The sequence below is a fragment of the Prionailurus viverrinus genome, chromosome C1 (assembly GCF_022837055.1).
Source record: "Prionailurus viverrinus isolate Anna chromosome C1, UM_Priviv_1.0, whole genome shotgun sequence".
Classification (NCBI taxonomy): Eukaryota; Metazoa; Chordata; class Mammalia; order Carnivora; family Felidae; genus Prionailurus; species Prionailurus viverrinus.
This window is the reverse complement of record NC_062568.1, coordinates 25,727,649-25,745,086: the sequence shown is the minus strand read 5'-3', so window position 1 is coordinate 25,745,086 and position 17,438 is coordinate 25,727,649. Positions and strand designations below refer to the sequence as shown.

Genomic DNA, 17,438 nt, shown 5'->3' with positions numbered 1-17,438 from the left:
AAATTGGCCCTTCTCTGCACACCTCTGTGTTCTTCGGCAGACTAGCAGACTAGCAACTTTTTGGTTGTATTAGAGAAAATAACATGAGTTTTTTGTTTTGTTTTGTTTTGTTTTGTTTCCAGCACCATTCAACAGAGTTAGCAGTAATATCTAGGAGACGCATTACGGCTGTCAAACACACAACATTTAAGCGTGATGTCTCTCTGTGCCTGAAAATGCAAACCCTTGTTTCTAGTGATGTGACCGCTTCCTTCTGCTTCCAAATCCCCTTTCTTTGAGCCAATATGGTCCCTGCCAGAGAAAATGGCAGAATTGGGCTAGGTTAGCATGCTTGCCGAAGATTTAGGTAAGAGACATTATACAAATGTCTAAATTATTGCAGCTTGGGACTCTGAGATTTCTAAAAAACACTTTCACACAGTTCATTATTGTTAGTATTCGTGACTATTTGATAAGCTCCAGAACCTTTTTCTGCCATAGAAAATAAATCATTCCTAATGGCTGGGTTTTTTTTTCTTTTTTCTTTTTTTCTTTTTAAATGTGAACTTTTCCTGAAATAGCCATACATCATCACCATACCTTTCTCTGTTTAACACTGTTTTTCTTTCCTCTGTCCTAGGATGGTCGTCTGCGGATGAATGACCAGCTGATTGCCGTTAATGGGGAATCTCTTTTGGGAAAATCCAACCACGAAGCTATGGAGACACTGAGGCGATCAATGTCCATGGAGGGAAACATTCGAGGGATGATCCAATTGGTGATTCTGCGGAGGCCAGAGAGACCAATGGAGGTGATGCATGTCTTTGGTTCCCTCTGCAGATTGCCCAAATGGCCCCCTAGGGTATGCAAACTTCCATCACTAGTATCATACTGATTCTGAAATTGGAAAAACCTGCCCCCGAAGGGCTCTGATGGATTTACGTGTGGTTACGTATTATAGGTATAACTAGAAGGTATAAAAATGTTCATACAAGGTAAGTTATCAAATGTCACAGGTCCGTATTTTCTAGATTTTCCCCCAGAAATTTCTAGAGATTTGGACTTTATGAGCAAGGCTTTATGCATATAATAAACTGTTAAACTATATAACATCTTTATATACTTTTTGATTGATGTGCTGATAGTGTCTATACTTTAGAAAGTTCTTGATCAGATATATATAGTGCTTAATATGAAGATTGTTGTAATGCGCTCAGCTCTGTATATTTTCCCCCATAATGTGCACATGGATAATAGAGACCTGGGACTTAATTAATTTAAAACTTAATCTGTTAAGCAAGCTGCTTGCTTCGTGGTATTAAATAAATGTTTTTAATTTAATAAGTATTTTTGCAATATTTTATCTGATTTTTCTATGGATTTTTTAATACAAAAATATTTTTACCTAGACGTGAAGCGTAACCATAAAATATTCTCGAATGCCAGTACCCCTAAACATTTCACTTACATACCATTATAATATCTATGTATTATACAATTATTAAGTTATACAATTATGTTAGTATATTTATAATAAATATAAAATATTCCTAAAACATTATTTTTTCTAATATATAAAAATAATTATTAAATACTCCTGAAATATATTTTAAGAAAATATAAGGAGAAAACAGTTGATCGTAGTTGAGTTAAGAAAAACATAAGCATATCACACAAATATTCTCTGAGGACAAGTAATATTTGTGTAATCTGGTAATATGCAAAGTTAACATAGGATGCTGTTAACAACACACTCATTTAAAATATTAGTTTTAATAATAAGTTAAACTTAAAAATTAAAAAAAAAAGGATTTTTCAAATTAAGGCATAGCGGAAGGTAGTTGAAGCTCATAGCAGTTGAAAGCTTAGGCTCTAAAGTTATGGATCACTTGAGTAAAAATCCCAGGTTGTCCATTTTCTGGCTATGTGAAGACATACATAGTTGAGTGCTGAGTGCTTACAGATGACAGATACTGTTGTCTATTTTGTCCCTTAATGTATCCTCATTTCCCAGCACACAGTAGACACTTAATAAATATCGTTTAATGAATGAATAAAAGATGCATCTGAGACCTACTTTATCTGAGGGGGTCAGCTGAAGTAGTAAACTTGTAAACTATATCTCACTTTGTTATATTATCAGCTATCGGAAGAGAGTAACTGTACCTTTTTACTCTTCTGTACATAACCTTGTAAATGTTAAATAAATGTAAATTGGCCAATTACTGGAGACTATATATAATGAGCCAACTCGTTTTCAACATTTGTGTCTGCCTAAGTGACAGAGAGGCTTCCATGAATATTTAATGGATTTTACTTATGTACATAGTTATAAAACCCTTATCTTTTGCTTCCATCCATGATGGAATTGGCTCCTTTCTGGTTTAATGTGATTCTTACTCTGGAGCCTTGGGATTCATGGTACCAGTTGTCGGGGATGGGTCTGAAGGATGGTCTGTGGGCCCCTAAGCCAACCCTTCTGTGTATCTGTGTATTACGTCTTCCTTGAGATTTCTTGGGACAAAGGTATTTCAAGTAAGAGAAAAGTCTGGAAGGTGCTGCTGTAGAGTACCATACCTGTACAAATAACCAAAAGTTAAGGAAAAAAGAAAAGAAAAAATGAATACAGTTGTTAGAAGTTGTGTCCCCCACCTCTCACCTTCCCTTATTCCATGTGTTTCTCTAAAACAGGTGTTTGCCTAATGGGTGAGCGTTCTATAGTTTGGCTCATCTAGTTGAGTCATTTTAGCATTTGCATTCTCCTTTACGGCAGATATTTCCATGTTGATTCTCAAGCTCTGGGGTGGGTTGACAATTATTCCATCAGAAGAAAGAACTAAACTTTTAGTTTGTTGCCCATCCTCAGAAGTGTCTTATTGATAAGTTCACTAGGAAATTAATTGGGAATTAAGAAATGGGACAAAAAGCAATTTTTACGAGGACATTTAAACAAGATCCCTTTTCGGTTTCCCTAATATTTACATGCTTTCCATGGGGAACAGACAGGCACTTGATTCTCTCAGCTACCGAGGATCTCTGTGGTACCCATGAAGATTAAAGAGCATTTTTTCTTATAAAGACAGCAGCCTCTAATGCACAACTAATCTTTATTAAATTGGAAAAAAAAAAGTCTGCAGCTATTTGACCTCCCAGCTCTGTGTTTTACTGTGTCACAGCGTATGTTGTGCACTCGTGTTTTTGGTGTCTTCTCCTGTGGACCAGCAGTCACCCTCAGGTACAATAAAAGCACCACAACCTAGAAAAAGGTCTCAGCACCGCTCATACGTGCAGGCAAATCAATTAGTTAGATTTGGCAAGATTACCAAAATGGTTACTTGAACATTATATTGATATAAAAAAAAATGAAGAAGCTACTTAAGAAAAGTCAAAATATATAGTTGTTGGAGTATTTTCCCACATTACCCAGATGTACAAGATACGTAAACAGTTTTGATGAGGGCCTCGTGAAGAATACATAATGAGTCCTTGATTGGATCAAAATCATTTGAAACAGAAACATGTTTTTCAAAGGATGAGCTTGAGGTTCAATTGTAATTCTATTTGAGCCTAGAGACTTGGTATTAAAAAATGGGTTATGACCTGTTTTTTTTTCCTCTTCCCCAAAACATTTCCCTCCCCGCTCCAAGCTCATCTTGGTAGAAGGAGAATATGTTTAAAAATCCATTATATTTTTTATTGGCTGGGACACTAATGGAGGGCTCCACGACAGCTCTATTTTACAGGCTGAATATTTTAATTAGGCTGGTTACTGATCAGTTGTTGGGATATCGATTGTGTCATTTATCAAAGAGCTGGGAAAGCAGAATTTTTGTTGTTGTTGTTAAAGCACAAGGCTGTGCAAAGTGAGCCCTGGCCCTCCTGCCTGCCTGGGCTCCAGCTTTAATTTCGGAGGAGTTTGGTTTGACTAGCAGTACAGAGGCAGAGGGTAACCCTGGCTGTGGGAAAAACGTTCTGAGCCTTGACAAAGAGCTAACAGGGCTTCAGCAGCTGAAAACATTTTAATTATTAAGAATGCATAAATCGAATGTTTTAAATATTTTGTTTAGGTTACCGAATGTTTGTAACTAAGAGGAAAGTATAATCAAATTGCTTGGACCAGATGCTTTGCTCAGAAGGAAAGAGCTCGGGGGGGGGGGGGGGGGTGGGGGGGGTGGGGGCGGCATCAGATCTGTGTTTCTGTTTGGGTGAGATCCTCTCACAAACGGTCAAAGGCACAACCATGAGATGGCTTCCACATGACTTCCTTGTGTTAGGAAGGCACATAATATGAGCCACAGCAGAACCCAGTTCTCTGTGCCTCAGTCCTTTTGAACAAACAGCTGGGGCTCTCTACACCTGGCCCCTTTCTACTGCCTCTTCACACCTGTGTAACATGGCTTGTGGGGGTGTTACTCTGGCCATTTTGAAGACACTGTGAATTTGTTTGCAGGCCATCAAAATCAAAATTGGAGGGGAAAATATCAAAAAGTGGGGGGGGGGGGGGAAGCTCAGGAGAACCACTGTCTGGCATTGTCACAGGGTTTGTTTTAGCTCCTGGCCTAAAGACCTAGTATCGCAGTGGGACACACTCATGGCATTTCAGTGACAAACCTGCTTAGGTTCTGACTTGTCCTAGAGCATATGCACTTAGTCACTGAGGGAGAGAGCGAGGAACCAGCTGGTTGGCAGAAAAACACCCTTGGCATGAGCTGTATTGTTGCCACGAGCTGTGGTCCCAGATGGAGGAAAATTTGAAAGAAGCCAGTTGTAAGTGGGGGGAAAGAATAATCAAGTTAATCCTCTTTTGTGTTGGCTATGAGTACTCCTAATCCTTAGCACCACATTGTCAGTATTTTTATTTATTTCATATCCAAAGATGTTTTATTAACCAATAGGGCCATTTTGAATTTTCAGTCGAGAATTTCTGTGCGGTAGACTTTTGGAGGATGGTTCATAAACTGATCATTCTACCTCTCTTTCATTGACCAAGTTAGAACGTATTTCAAAAGCAAATATAATTTTTATTTTCGTCCCTTAGGAGCCTACAGAATGTGGGGCATTTTCTAAGCCATGCTTTGAGAATTGTCCAAATGCTATAAACGCCTCCAGGAGAAATGATAATAGTTCATTGCATCCATTTGGCACTTACAGTTCACAAGACAAACAGAAAGGTAAGAGGCTGTCCATTTCCGTCTACTACAAACTGTGAGAAAATACAAGACTATCTTTTTTATTAAAAGAAAAAAAAAAGAACAAAGGGGAGTTAATTAGACTAAGTGCAGACTTTGTTACCCTGAGTCATGAGCACTGAGAGGTGATGGGTGGGAAAGCTGACTCAGAAGTTGTGAAGCAGATTCCTGGCATTGCCTCCAGTCTAAATGACAGTTTCTGTGCTTGCTGCCCCAAACATGGAGGATTCTGTATAAAACAAACCATGCCTGGAGAAAAAGAAATGGCAAAGTGTTATTTTTTTTCAACAATCTTGTAATATAAGAAGTTACCATGGGGCGCCTGGGTGGCGCAGTCGGTTAAGCGTCCGACTTCAGCCAGGTCACGATCTCGCGGTCCGTGAGTTCGAGCCCTGCGTCGGGCTCTGGGCTGATGGCTCAGAGCCTGGAGCCTGTTTCCGATTCTGTGTCTCCCTCTCTCTCTGCCCCTCCCCTGTTCATGCTCTGTCTCTCTCTGTCCCAAAAATAAATAAACGTTGAAAAAAAAAATTTTTTTTAAAAAAGAAGTTACCTAATGTAGATAACTATTAAACTTTAAAAAAATGTATGGACAAGTATTAAACCATAAAATGGTCATATCATGATTCACAGATTTATGCTTGACTCTAGGAAGAGTGTGGTAAGTACCATAACCGACATCTTTTTGTTAACAGTTAGAATGTTCTTATTATTCCCTCCCTATGTTGTCTTTCCCTTATTATGCTGTACTAGTAGACCTCTAGATATAAAACATTTGGACTTTGTTTTTTTGGTTTGAGGGCGAGAAGGAGAGAGAGAGAGAGTGTGAGTGTGCGTGCGCGTGTGAGTGGGGGAGGTGCAGAGAGAGACGAGAACAAGCGAGAATCTTAAGCAGGCTTCACACCCCACGCAGAGCCCGGTCTTGGGGCTTGATCTCACAACAGTGAGATCATGACTTGAGCCAAAATCAAGAGTCAGACTCAACCTGCTGAGCCACCTAGGCGTCCCTGGACTTTTCTTTGTTTTTGAAAAATCGTACTTCAGGTCATCAAGAAAATAAAATTTTTTTAATTTCCCTGCATCTCCTTTCTTTCTAATAACATTAAGTTTTTGTATTGCAAAGGCAATACATATTCATTACAGAAAATTTAGGGAAAAGCAGTAAAAAGAAAATTTAATATTATTCATACTTCTAACTATCAGAGATACTAATCGATAACATTTTTGCATCTATATTTCAATTCTTCATGCAAATATGCATATATAAAATAAGATGAAAATGATATATACTATATATAATGTTTAGGGAATTGCTCTTTTGATTAATAACACATTATGATCATCTTGCTCTGTCGTTGAATATTTTACAGCATCACATTCAGTGGTTGCATAGTAATCTATCGAATGGAGGTACTGTTTGTGTAATCGATCCCTTATTTACATCTAAGATGTCATCCAAATTTAACTACATGAGAAGAATATCTAAACTCTGAGAACTCCATCAGGACAGGCTTGTACATGTCAGATTCCTCTAGAATTTTTTCATCAGAATAGGACGTTGGTTTTTCCTCTGATTCCCTCTGTTTTAGTGAGAGTAGCAGCTACAGCTGTGACCATTTATTAAGTGTTTACTGTCTGTTAGATTCTGTGTTAAGCAATTTACATACCCACTAGAAGTGGGTAATACTGTTATTATAATTACACTCACTTTACAGATGAAGAAATCGAGAGTGAACAGTTTACCCAAGACTACATACTTGATCCATGCAGATCCTGGATTCACCCCTTGTCTCTCTGATTCAAGCTCATTCCCTAAACCTCGGCATGGACCCTGTCTTACATTGGTCTCTTGAAATTGTTGAAGTCCTTTCACCTGATACCAAGAATGTCCATTAAAAGCTCACTTGACTTTGTATCAGATAAAGAAATACTCAGTATGTCTTTTCTCATCTTCTTTAAGAAATTAAAATTTGTTTTGACAAAGCGAGATCTCTTCCTGAGACCTTAAATCACAGTAGCAGGAGAATCTGGGGAAGGAACAACAAGTTTTACACAGATTAGCACAGCTTTCTCTCTATCATGCCCATATAATGATCAAGAACATTACCATCTGTATTAAAATATCTAGCCTTTACATAATTTGATTGGCATTTAATTCTCAAGCAACATGTGATAAGTGATAATCCAAGTTCAGAGTTTTATTCCTAATTATACCACTGACATCCAAAGGAATATTGGCACATTAGCTCCCATCGTGTTTCATTTTTTTCAAGATTTTATTATAAGTAATCTGTACACCCAGCGCAGGGCTTGAACCCACAACCTGAAGAACAAGAGTCTCATGCTCCACCAGCTAAGCCAGCCAGGCGCCCCTCATTTTTAATAGCTATAAAATATTGATGCTGAAGTGATAATTATGCAGAGTATTTTTAGAGGACATCAAGATACCCAGGGAAATGGGATAGTACCTCCAGAAAGGGTAGCAAAGGCCAAAATAATGAAACTATAGAACTAGTTGTGTAAGTATACACCCAGAAAAAATATATATTTATTGATTTAAGAAAAAATTTTTAGTGTTTGTTTATTTTTGAAAGAGAGAGACAGAGACAGAGCGTGAGCAGGGGAGGAGCAGAGAGAGAAGGGACACAGAATCTGAAGCAGGCTCCAGGCTCTGAGTTGTCAGCACAGAGCCCGACGCAGGGCTCAAACTCACAGACCGTGAGATCATGACCTGAGCCAAAGTCGGATGCTTAACCGACTGAGCCACCCAGGCGCTCCCAGAAAAAATAAAAAAAATTTCAGTAATAAAGTCTAATCAAAGAACTTGCTAACAATAAAATGGCATAATACTTTGAAACTTCAATAGAATGTTTTGCATTTGTATTTCCACTGAACCATTAGAGTCCTTTGGGTACACATAGCCATAGACAATTACTGGGAGTCCCTGTTCTCTTCCTTTTGAGACATGCTTCCAGGTGGAACACCTTATTACACCAGTGAAAAACCACACAGGTCAACTATCTACAAGGTTCCTACTCCACTTCCTTCCCCCATGTCAGTTTTCCAAGGTGACAAAAAAAAAAAAAAATTCAGTTCTTTCAAGAAGTGACTGCAATGAATATTATTTTTTTAAAGCAGCAAAAGCCTATTGTTATTTCCGTGTGGATCTGTTATACAATACTCAGTTAAAGAATTAGGCCAATCAAGGCATTGACTCATAACATTTTAGTTGTAAGAGGCCAGTAGATGAAATTCTCTTTTATGTAAGCCTATTGATATATATATATAGATATATATATATAGATCAATTATATCTATATAGATATTATATAAGCCTATATCTATACATCTATACATATATAAGCCTATTGATATATATATCAATTATATCTATATATAGATATTATTGATATATTAGAATTTATAAACATGATGCTATAGAATAATATCATAATCATCATCTCTTTGTAATATGAAAAAAATTAAAATTTTGAGAACCATTGAGAGTTTCTGAATTTCAGATGCATGTGAGGTAGCAGTAGGCCACGAAGGCTCATGAAACCTGAGTGAATGTTGACTCAACCCTACCAAGTGTTTTAAGGAGCCGCTTTAGAAAAACAAGATTGAGTTGACAAAGTGTAATGTCTAGTGAGGAAAGGAACTGTTACAGCCAAAACATTAACTTTTTTCTTCCCTTTTTCCTTTCCTTTGTATATTTAAAAATCCAATGTTGATATGTGTGTTCCATCTATTTTTGTAATAATAGTACATACCACCCACAGTTCCACGGTTATTTTTTTATATATATACATATTCCTGTCAAGCTGTTACATGGAAAAGGCATTTTTAGAACTAACATTTGTGGAAATCGTAACATCGGAAAATTCACATTTGTGTTTGAGAATTGCTAGCAATGGCTGCACTAGAATAAGTGTGGTCCTCCAAGATGGGAATCAGGATGGGGGCTGTGTCCCTCGGGTCTACTGCAAAATCCTCTTAAGCATTTGAATGATAGTAAGGAACATCAACTACCAACACTGTATTTTCTGAAGCATTTTGCCAGCAGATCTCACCCTGGCCAAGTCGTAGTCAAGTAATAGTAATAAGCACCATTTGCCTCTGGTTTGCTATTATCTCTCTTTCCATTGCTCTGGTTTCCCCTGTTGTGCTCTACTCCTGCCTCCCCTCACCTTTCAGCTCAAGTGTACTCCAGTCCCATGTGTGAGTCACCCATTGCCCCAGGTCTGCCCTGGACCCAATGGAGGCTCCCATAGATATGCCATCCCCACCCCAAACCAAGCCCTTTGGTTCTGTATCCTCTCTGACTGGGCCCATGTTACCTGAAGTCCTTTGAGGAGACACATAATGTATAATTATTCCTAATGTGCCCTCTCTGGGGAACTAGCATATGTCCACCCCTCTATGGTACATAACGCACTACCTTTGGAGTCATGATCAGAAATTGAATTATACTTTTCTTTTTTTTTTTTTTTTTTTTGCTGAAAATACATTTTTTATTTATTTATTTATTTATTTTTTTCTCTTTATTTTATTTTATTTTTTTTCCTGAAATTTATTGACAAATTGGTTTCCATACAACACTCAGTGCTCATCCCAAAAGGTGCCCTCCTCAATACCCATCACCCACCCTCTCCTCCCTCCCACCCCCCATCAACCCTCAGTTTGTTCTCAGTTTTTAACAGTCTCTTATGCTTTGGCTCTCTCCCTTTCTAACCTCTTTTTTTTTTTTTTTTTTTCCTTCCCCTCCCCCATGGGTTCCTGTTAAGTTTCTCAGGATCCACATAAGAGTGAGACCATATGGTATCTGTCTTTCTCTGTATGGCTTATTTCACTTAGCATCACACTCTCCAGTTCCATCCACGTTGCTACAAAAGGCCATATTTCATTTTTTCTCATTGCCATGTAATATTCCATTGTGTATATAAACCACAATTTCTTTATCCATTCATCAGTTGATGGACATTTAGGCTCTTTCCATAATTTGGCTATTGTTGAGAGTGCTGCTATGAACATTGGGGTACAAGTGGCCCTATGCATCAGTGCTCCTGTATCCCTTGGATAAATTCCTAGCAGTGCTATTGCTGGGTCATAGGGTAGGTCTATTTTTAATTTTCTGAGGAACCTCCACACTGCTTTCCAGAGCGGCTGCACCAATTTGCATTCCCACCAACAGTGCAAGAGGGTTCCCGTTTCTCCACATCCTCTCCAGCATCTATAGTCTCCTGATTTGTTCATTTTGGCCACTCTGACTGGCGTGAGGTGATACCTGAGTGTGGTTTTGATTTGTATTTCCCTGATAAGGAGCGACGCTGAACATCTTTTCATGTGTCTGTTGGCCATCCGGATGTCTTCTTTAGAGAAGTGTCTATTCATGTTTTCTGCCCATTTCTTCACTGGGTTATTTGTTTTTCGGGTGTGGAGTTTGGTGAGCTCTTTATAGATTTTGGATACTAGCCCTTTGTCCGATATGTCATTTGCAAATATCTTTTCCCATTCCGTTGGTTGCCTTTTAGTTTTGTTGGTTGTTTCCTTTGCTGTGCAGAAGCTTTTTATCTTCATAAGGTCCCAGTAATTCACTTTTGCTTTTAATTCCCTTGCCTTTGGGGATGTGTCGAGTAAGAGATTGCTACGGCTGAGGTCAGAGAGGTCTTTTCCTGCTTTCTCCTCTAAGGTTTTGATGGTTTCCTGTCTCACATTTAGGTCCTTTATCCATTTTGAGTTTATTTTTGTGAATGGTGTGAGAAAGTGGTCTAGTTTCAACCTTCTGCATGTTGCTGTCCAGTTCTCCCAGCACCATTTGTTAAAGAGGCTGTCTTTTTTCCATTGGATGTTCTTTCCTGCTTTGTCAAAGATGAGTTGGCCATACGTTTGTGGGTCTAGTTCTGGGGTTTCTATTCTATTCCATTGGTCTATGTGTCTGTTTTGGTGCCAATACCATGCTGTCTTGATGATGACAGCTTTGTAGTAGAGGCTAAAGTCTGGGATTGTGATGCCTCCTGCTTTGGTCTTCTTCTTCAAAATTCCTTTGGCTATTCGGGGCCTTTTGTGGTTCCATATGAATTTTAGGATTGCTTGTTCTAGTTTCGAGAAGAATGCTGGTGCAATTTTGATTGGGATTGCATTGAATGTGTAGATAGCTTTGGGTAGTATTGACATTTTGACAATATTTATTTTTCCAATCCATGAGCAGGGAATGTCTTTCCATTTCTTTAAATCTTCTTCAATTTCCTTCAGAAGCTTTCTATAGTTTTCAGGATACAGATCCTTTACATCTTTGGTTAGATTTATTCCTAGGTATTTTATGCTTCTTGGTGCAATTGTGAATGGGATCAGTTTCTTTATTTGTCTTTCTGTTGCTTCATTGTTAGTGTATAAGAATGCAACTGATTTCTGTACATTGATTTTGTAGCCTGCAACTTTGCTGAATTCCTGTATCAGTTCTAGCAGACTTTTGGTGGAGTCTATCGGATTTTCCATGTATAATATCATGTCATCTGCAAAAAGCGAAAGCTTGACTTCATCTTTGCCAATTTTGATGCCTTTGATTTCCTTTTGTTGTCTGATTGCTGATGCTAGAACTTCCAGCACTATGTTAAACAGCAGCGGTGAGAGTGGGCATCCTTGTCGTGTTCCTGATCTCAGGGAAAAAGCTTTCAGTTTTTCCCCGTTGAGGATGATGTTAGCTGTGGGCTTTTCATAAATGGCTTTTATGATCTTTAAGTACGTTCCTTCTATCCCGACTTTCTCAAGGGTTTTTATTAAGAAAGGGTGCTGGATTTTGTCGAAGGCCTTTTCTGCATCGATTGACAGGATCATATGGTTCTTCTCTCTTTTTTTGTTAATGTGATGTATCACGTTGATTGATTTGCGAATGTTGAACCAGCCCTGCATCCCAGGAATGAATCCCACTTGATCATGGTGAATAATTCTTTTTATATGCCGTTGAATTCGATTTGCTAGTATCTTATTGAGAATTTTTGCATCCATATTCATCAGGGATATTGGCCTGTAGTTCTCTTTTTTTACTGGGTCTCTGTCTGGTTTAGGAATCAAAGTAATACTGGCTTCATAGAATGAGTCTGGAAGTTTTCCTTCCCTTTCTATTTCTTGGAATAGCTTGAGAAGGATAGGTATTATCTCTGCTTTAAACGTCTGGTAGAACTCCCCTGGGAAGCCATCTGGTCCTGGACTCTTATTTGTTGGGAGATTTTTGATAACCGATTCAATTTCTTCGCTGGTTATGGGTCTGTTCAAGCTTTCTATTTCCTCCTGATTGAGTTTTGGAAGCGTGTGGGTGTTCAGGAATTCGTCCATTTCTTCCAGGTTGTCCAATTTATTGGCATATAAGTTTTCATAGTATTCCCTGATAATTGTTTGTATCTCTGAGGGATTGGTTGTAATAGTTCCATTTTCATTCATGATTTTATCTATTTGGGTCATCTCCCTTTTCTTTTTGAGAAGCCTGGCTAGAGGTTTGTCAATTTTGTTTATTTTTTCAAAAAACCAACTCTTGGTTTCGTTGATCTGCTCTACAGTTTTTTTAGTTTCTATATTGTTTATTTCTGCTCTGATCTTTATTATTTCTCTTCTTCTGCTGGGCTTAGGCTGCCTTTGCTGTTCTGCTTCTAGTTCCTTTAGGTGTGCTGTTAGATTTTGTATTTGGGATTTTTCTTGTTTCTTGAGATAGGCCTGGATTGCAATGTATTTTCCTCTCAGGACTGCCTTTGCTGCGTCCCAAAGCGTTTGGATTGTTGTATTTTCATTTTCGTTTGTTTCCATATATTTTTTAATTTCTTCTCTAATTGCCTGGTTGACCCACTCATTCGTTAGTAGGGTGTTCTTTAACCTCCATGCTTTTGGTGGTTTTCCAGACTTTTTCCTGTGGTTGATTTCAAGCTTCATGGCATTGTGGTCTGAAAGTAAGCATGGTATAATTTCAATTCTTGTAAACTTATGAAGGGCTGTTTTGTGACCCAGTATATGATCTATCTTGGAGAATGTTCCATGTGCACTCGAGAAGAAAGTATATTCTGTTGCTTTGGGATGCAGAGTTCTAAATATATCTGTCAAGTCCATCTCATCCAATGTCTCATTCAGGGCCCTTGTTTCTTTATTGACCGTGTGTCTAGTTGATCTATCCATTTCTGTAAGTGGTGTATTAAAGTCCCCTGCAATTACCACATTCTTATCAATAAGGTTGCTTATGTTTATGAGTAATTGTTTTATATATTTGGGGGCTCCAGTATTCGGTGCATAGACATTGATAATTGTTAGCTCTTCCTGATGGATAGACCCTGTAACTATTATATAGTGTCCTTCTTCATCTCTTGTTACAGCCTTTAATTTAAAGTCTAGTTTGTCTGATATAAGTATGGCTACTCCAGCTTTCTTTTGGCTTCCAGTCGCATGATAAATAGTTCTCCATCCCCTCACTCTCAATCTAAAGGTGTCCTCAGGTCTAAAATGAGTCTCTTGTAGACAGCAAATAGATGGGTCTTGTTTTTTTATCCATTCTGATACCCTATGTCTTTTGGTTGGCGCATTTAATCCATTTACATTCAGTGTTATTATAGAAAGATACGGGTTTAGAGTCATTGTGATGTCTGTATGTTTTATGCTTATAGTGATGTCTCTGGGACTTTGTCTCACAGGGTCCCCCTTAGGATCTCTTGTAGGGCTGGTTTAGTGGTGACAAATTCCTTCAGTTTTTGTTTGTTTGGGAAGACCTTTATCTCTCCTTCTATTCTAAATGACAGACTTGCTGGATAAAGGATTCTTGGCTGCATATTTTTTCTGTCTAGCACCCTGAAAATCTCTTGCCAATTCTTTCTGGCCTGCCAAGTTTCAAAAGAGAGATCAGTCACAAGTCTTATAGGTCTCCCTTTATATGTGAGGGCACGTTTACCCCTTGCTGCTTTCAGAATTTTCTCTTTATCCTGTATTTTGCCAGTTTCACTATGATATGTCGTGCAGAAGATCGATTCAAGTTACGTCTGAAGGGAGTTCTCTGTGCCTCTTGGATTTCAATGCCTTTTTCCTTCCCCAGTTCAGGGAAGTTCTCAGCTATGATTTCTTCAAGTACCCCTTCAGCACCTTTCCCTCTCTCTTCCTCCTCTGGGATACCAATTATGCGTATATTATTTCTTTTTAGTGTATCACTTAATTCTCTAATTTTCCCCTCATACTCCTGGATTTTTTTATCTCTCTTTTTCTCAGCTTCCTCTTTTTCCATAACTTTATCTTCTAGTTCACCTATTCTCTCCTCTGCCTCTTCAAGCCGAGCTGTGGTGGTTTCCATTTTGTTATGCATTTCGTTTAAAGCGTTTTTCAGCTCCTCGTGACTGTTCCTTAGTCCCTTGATCTCTGTAGCAAGAGATTCTCTGCTGTCCTGTATACTGTTTTCAAGCCCAGCGATTAATTTTATGACTATTATTCTAAATTCACTTTCTGTTATATTATTTAAATCCTTTTTGATCAGCTCATTAGCTGTTGTTATTTCCTGGAGGTTCTTCTGAGGGGAGTTCTTCCGCTTGGTCATTTTGGATAGTCCCTGGCGTGGTGAGGACCTGCAGGGCACTTCCCCTGTGCTGTGGTGTATACCTGGAGTTGGTGGGCGGGGCCGCAGTCAGACCTGATGTCTGCCCCCAGCCCACCGCTGGGGCCACAGTCAGACTGGTGTGTGCCTTCTCTTCCCCTCTCCTAGGGGCGGGATTCACTGTGGGGTGGTGTGGCTCGTCTGGGCTACTTGCACCCTGCCAGGCTTGTGATGCTGGGGATCTGGCGTATTAGCTGGGGTGGGTAGGCAAGGTGCTTGGGGGCAGGAGGGGCAGGCTTAGATCGCTTCTCCTTAGGTGATCCACTTCAGGAGGGGCCCTGTGGCAGCGGGAGGGAGTCAGATCCGCTGCCGGAGGTTTGGCTCCGCAGAAGCGCAGAGTTGGGTGTTTGCGCGGAGCGAGCAAGTTCCCTGGCAGGAACCGGTTCCCTTTGGGATTTCGGCTGGGGGATGGGCGGGGGAAATGGCGCTGGCAAGCGCCTTTGTTCCCCACCAAACTGAGCTCTGTTGTCAGGGGGCTCAGCAGCTCTCCCTCCCTTTGTCCTCCAGCCTTCCCGCTTTCCGAGCAGAGCTGTTAATTTCTGACCTCCCAGACGCTAAGTCGCGCTTGCTGTCGGAACACAGTCCGCCCGGCCCCTCCGCTTTTGCAAGCCCGACTCGGGGGCTCTGCTTGGCCGGCGAGCCGCCCCTCCGCCCCGGCTCCCTCCCGCCAGTCCGTGGAGCGCGCACCGCCTCGCCGCCCTTCCTACCCTCTTCCGTGGGCCTCTCGTCTGCGTTTGGCTCCGGCGACTCTGTTCTGCTAATCCTCTGGCGGTTTTCTGGGTTATTTAGGCAGGTGTAGATGGAATCTAAGTGATCAGCAGGACGTGCGGTGAGCCCAGCGTCCTCCTAAGCCGCCATCTTGCCGCCACTCTGAATTATACTTTTCAATTTGCCTGATGTTTATCGGATACCTCCATTTTGCAGAATAGACTCTCAGAGATGCAAAGATGAATACAATGCTGTTACAGCCCTCAAGAATAGGCTTTAAATTTTTTTAATTATGAAGAAATCTAAAGCAAGGATCATCAAACTTTAAAGGACCAGATAATAAATACGTTAGGCTTTGCAGGCCTAGAGATCTGTGTTTCACCTCTTCAGCTCTGCCACTGTAGTGCAAAGGCAGCCATGGACAGTACGTAAATGAATGAGCATGACTGTTCAATGAAACTTTATGTATAAAACCAGATGGCGGGCTTGTTTTGGACCAGAGCCACAGCTTGCTGAGCCCTTGTCTAAAGTTGTAATCTCTTTTACTCTTCTTTTTTGATTCCGTAAAACAAGTAACAGTCATAAAAAATGATTAAAATCAGGGCCCTTGGGTAATGAATGAAGTGGTGACTAGAGGGTGCACTGGCGACATTCACCGGCGTAAAAATAGGGTGACCGTCAAGACTTAACCTTGTACGTGTGATGAAATCGAGAATTTTTCTTTTCTTTTTTTTTTTTTGGAGAAAATAATACCAGACTTTCACATTGATATAGGGTTAATAGAGGTGTTTGGGCCAAGAGGAAAAAAATTCCTTATGGCATCTGAATATGTTTAAAAATGTACCAAGGATAAAGGGTCAACAAAGAGGGTATTTACCTCTCTACCTACAGCTACTTTAAAAAACATAGATTGTTCACGTGGATAAAACAAAAATTAAAGGTAATGGTTGTAATAAAACTTGAAGAAGCCAGAGAAAATGCTGAAGAAGATGGAGAGGAGGAAGAGGACAAGGAAGTTTCTCCAGTCAGAGAAATAGATACATAGGTGATAGAGCGATAACTCATTGCAAAATCAGCATATGATAAATGTTATAAGTGGAATTATTTCCATAATAATAATAGATAAAACCCAATGTCAGTGAATGAAGGCAGTAGAAGTATTTTTCTTGTCTTATCACAGCCCAGTGAGGCAGAAAGATGGAGGCCGTGCTCTGTGCAGTGACTGAGGGTCCTGGGCTCGTTCCATTGGCAGCTGGGCCATTTTCTAGAGCCTCAGCCACTCCTTCTTGCAGTTGGTAGACAGGAAAGGTGGAGAGAGTGCACCTTCTTACCCATTGAGACGGGGGATGACAATGACCAGAACAATTCTCATTCTATTGGAAAGACCTAGTCTAGGTACAAAGAAGCTGGAAAATGAGGTCTGCATGTGCAGGAAGAAAGAAATGAGGTCTGCATGTGCACACAGATACAGTGAGCACGAGTATTCTCTGTCATTATTCTAAAAGTATTGACAGATCCCAGAGAAATAGTAAAAGTTTCATAGAGGTGATGATATTTGAGGTGGATCTTGAGAGAAGGGCGGGACTGTGATGGATGGGAGTGGATTTTCAATTATGTAAGCAAACACACTGAGGCAGGAAAGCCCAGGTTGTGGTTGGGGAACAGTAAGTAGTCTTGGGTGGCTAATGTGTAATAGGAAATGAAGTTGCCCACAGAGGGCACAGACCTTCTCTAGGCTACTGTGTGCAACTGAGAGGTTTCTGAGAGGGCAAGTTACATGATCACAGCAATATTTATCACCAGTGTGAAAGACGGGGTAGGAGGTTGAGGGTAGAGAGATTACAGCCTGTGGAAAATGTCCCAATGTGTCCCTTGTCCCCAATTTACAGTGTATTTCTTCTGTTCCTGTCAGCAAGCCTCTGGCTGCTTGACTCCTGCCATATTACCAA

At 40.0% G+C, this 17,438-nt stretch overlaps 1 protein-coding gene across 4 annotated transcripts in view; it reads left to right on the top strand.

The window, feature by feature from the left end:
* Positions 1-17,438, top strand: part of PARD3B (par-3 family cell polarity regulator beta) — a 1,023,096-nt gene that overhangs the window by 604,244 nt on the left and 401,414 nt on the right. For all 4 annotated transcript variants that reach the window (XM_047872373.1, XM_047872372.1, XM_047872376.1 and 1 more), the window contains 2 exons: positions 620-790; positions 5,018-5,150. In XM_047872373.1, the coding sequence (XP_047728329.1) occupies positions 620-790; positions 5,018-5,150 (304 nt within the window). The remainder of the gene's footprint in view (positions 1-619; positions 791-5,017; positions 5,151-17,438) is intronic.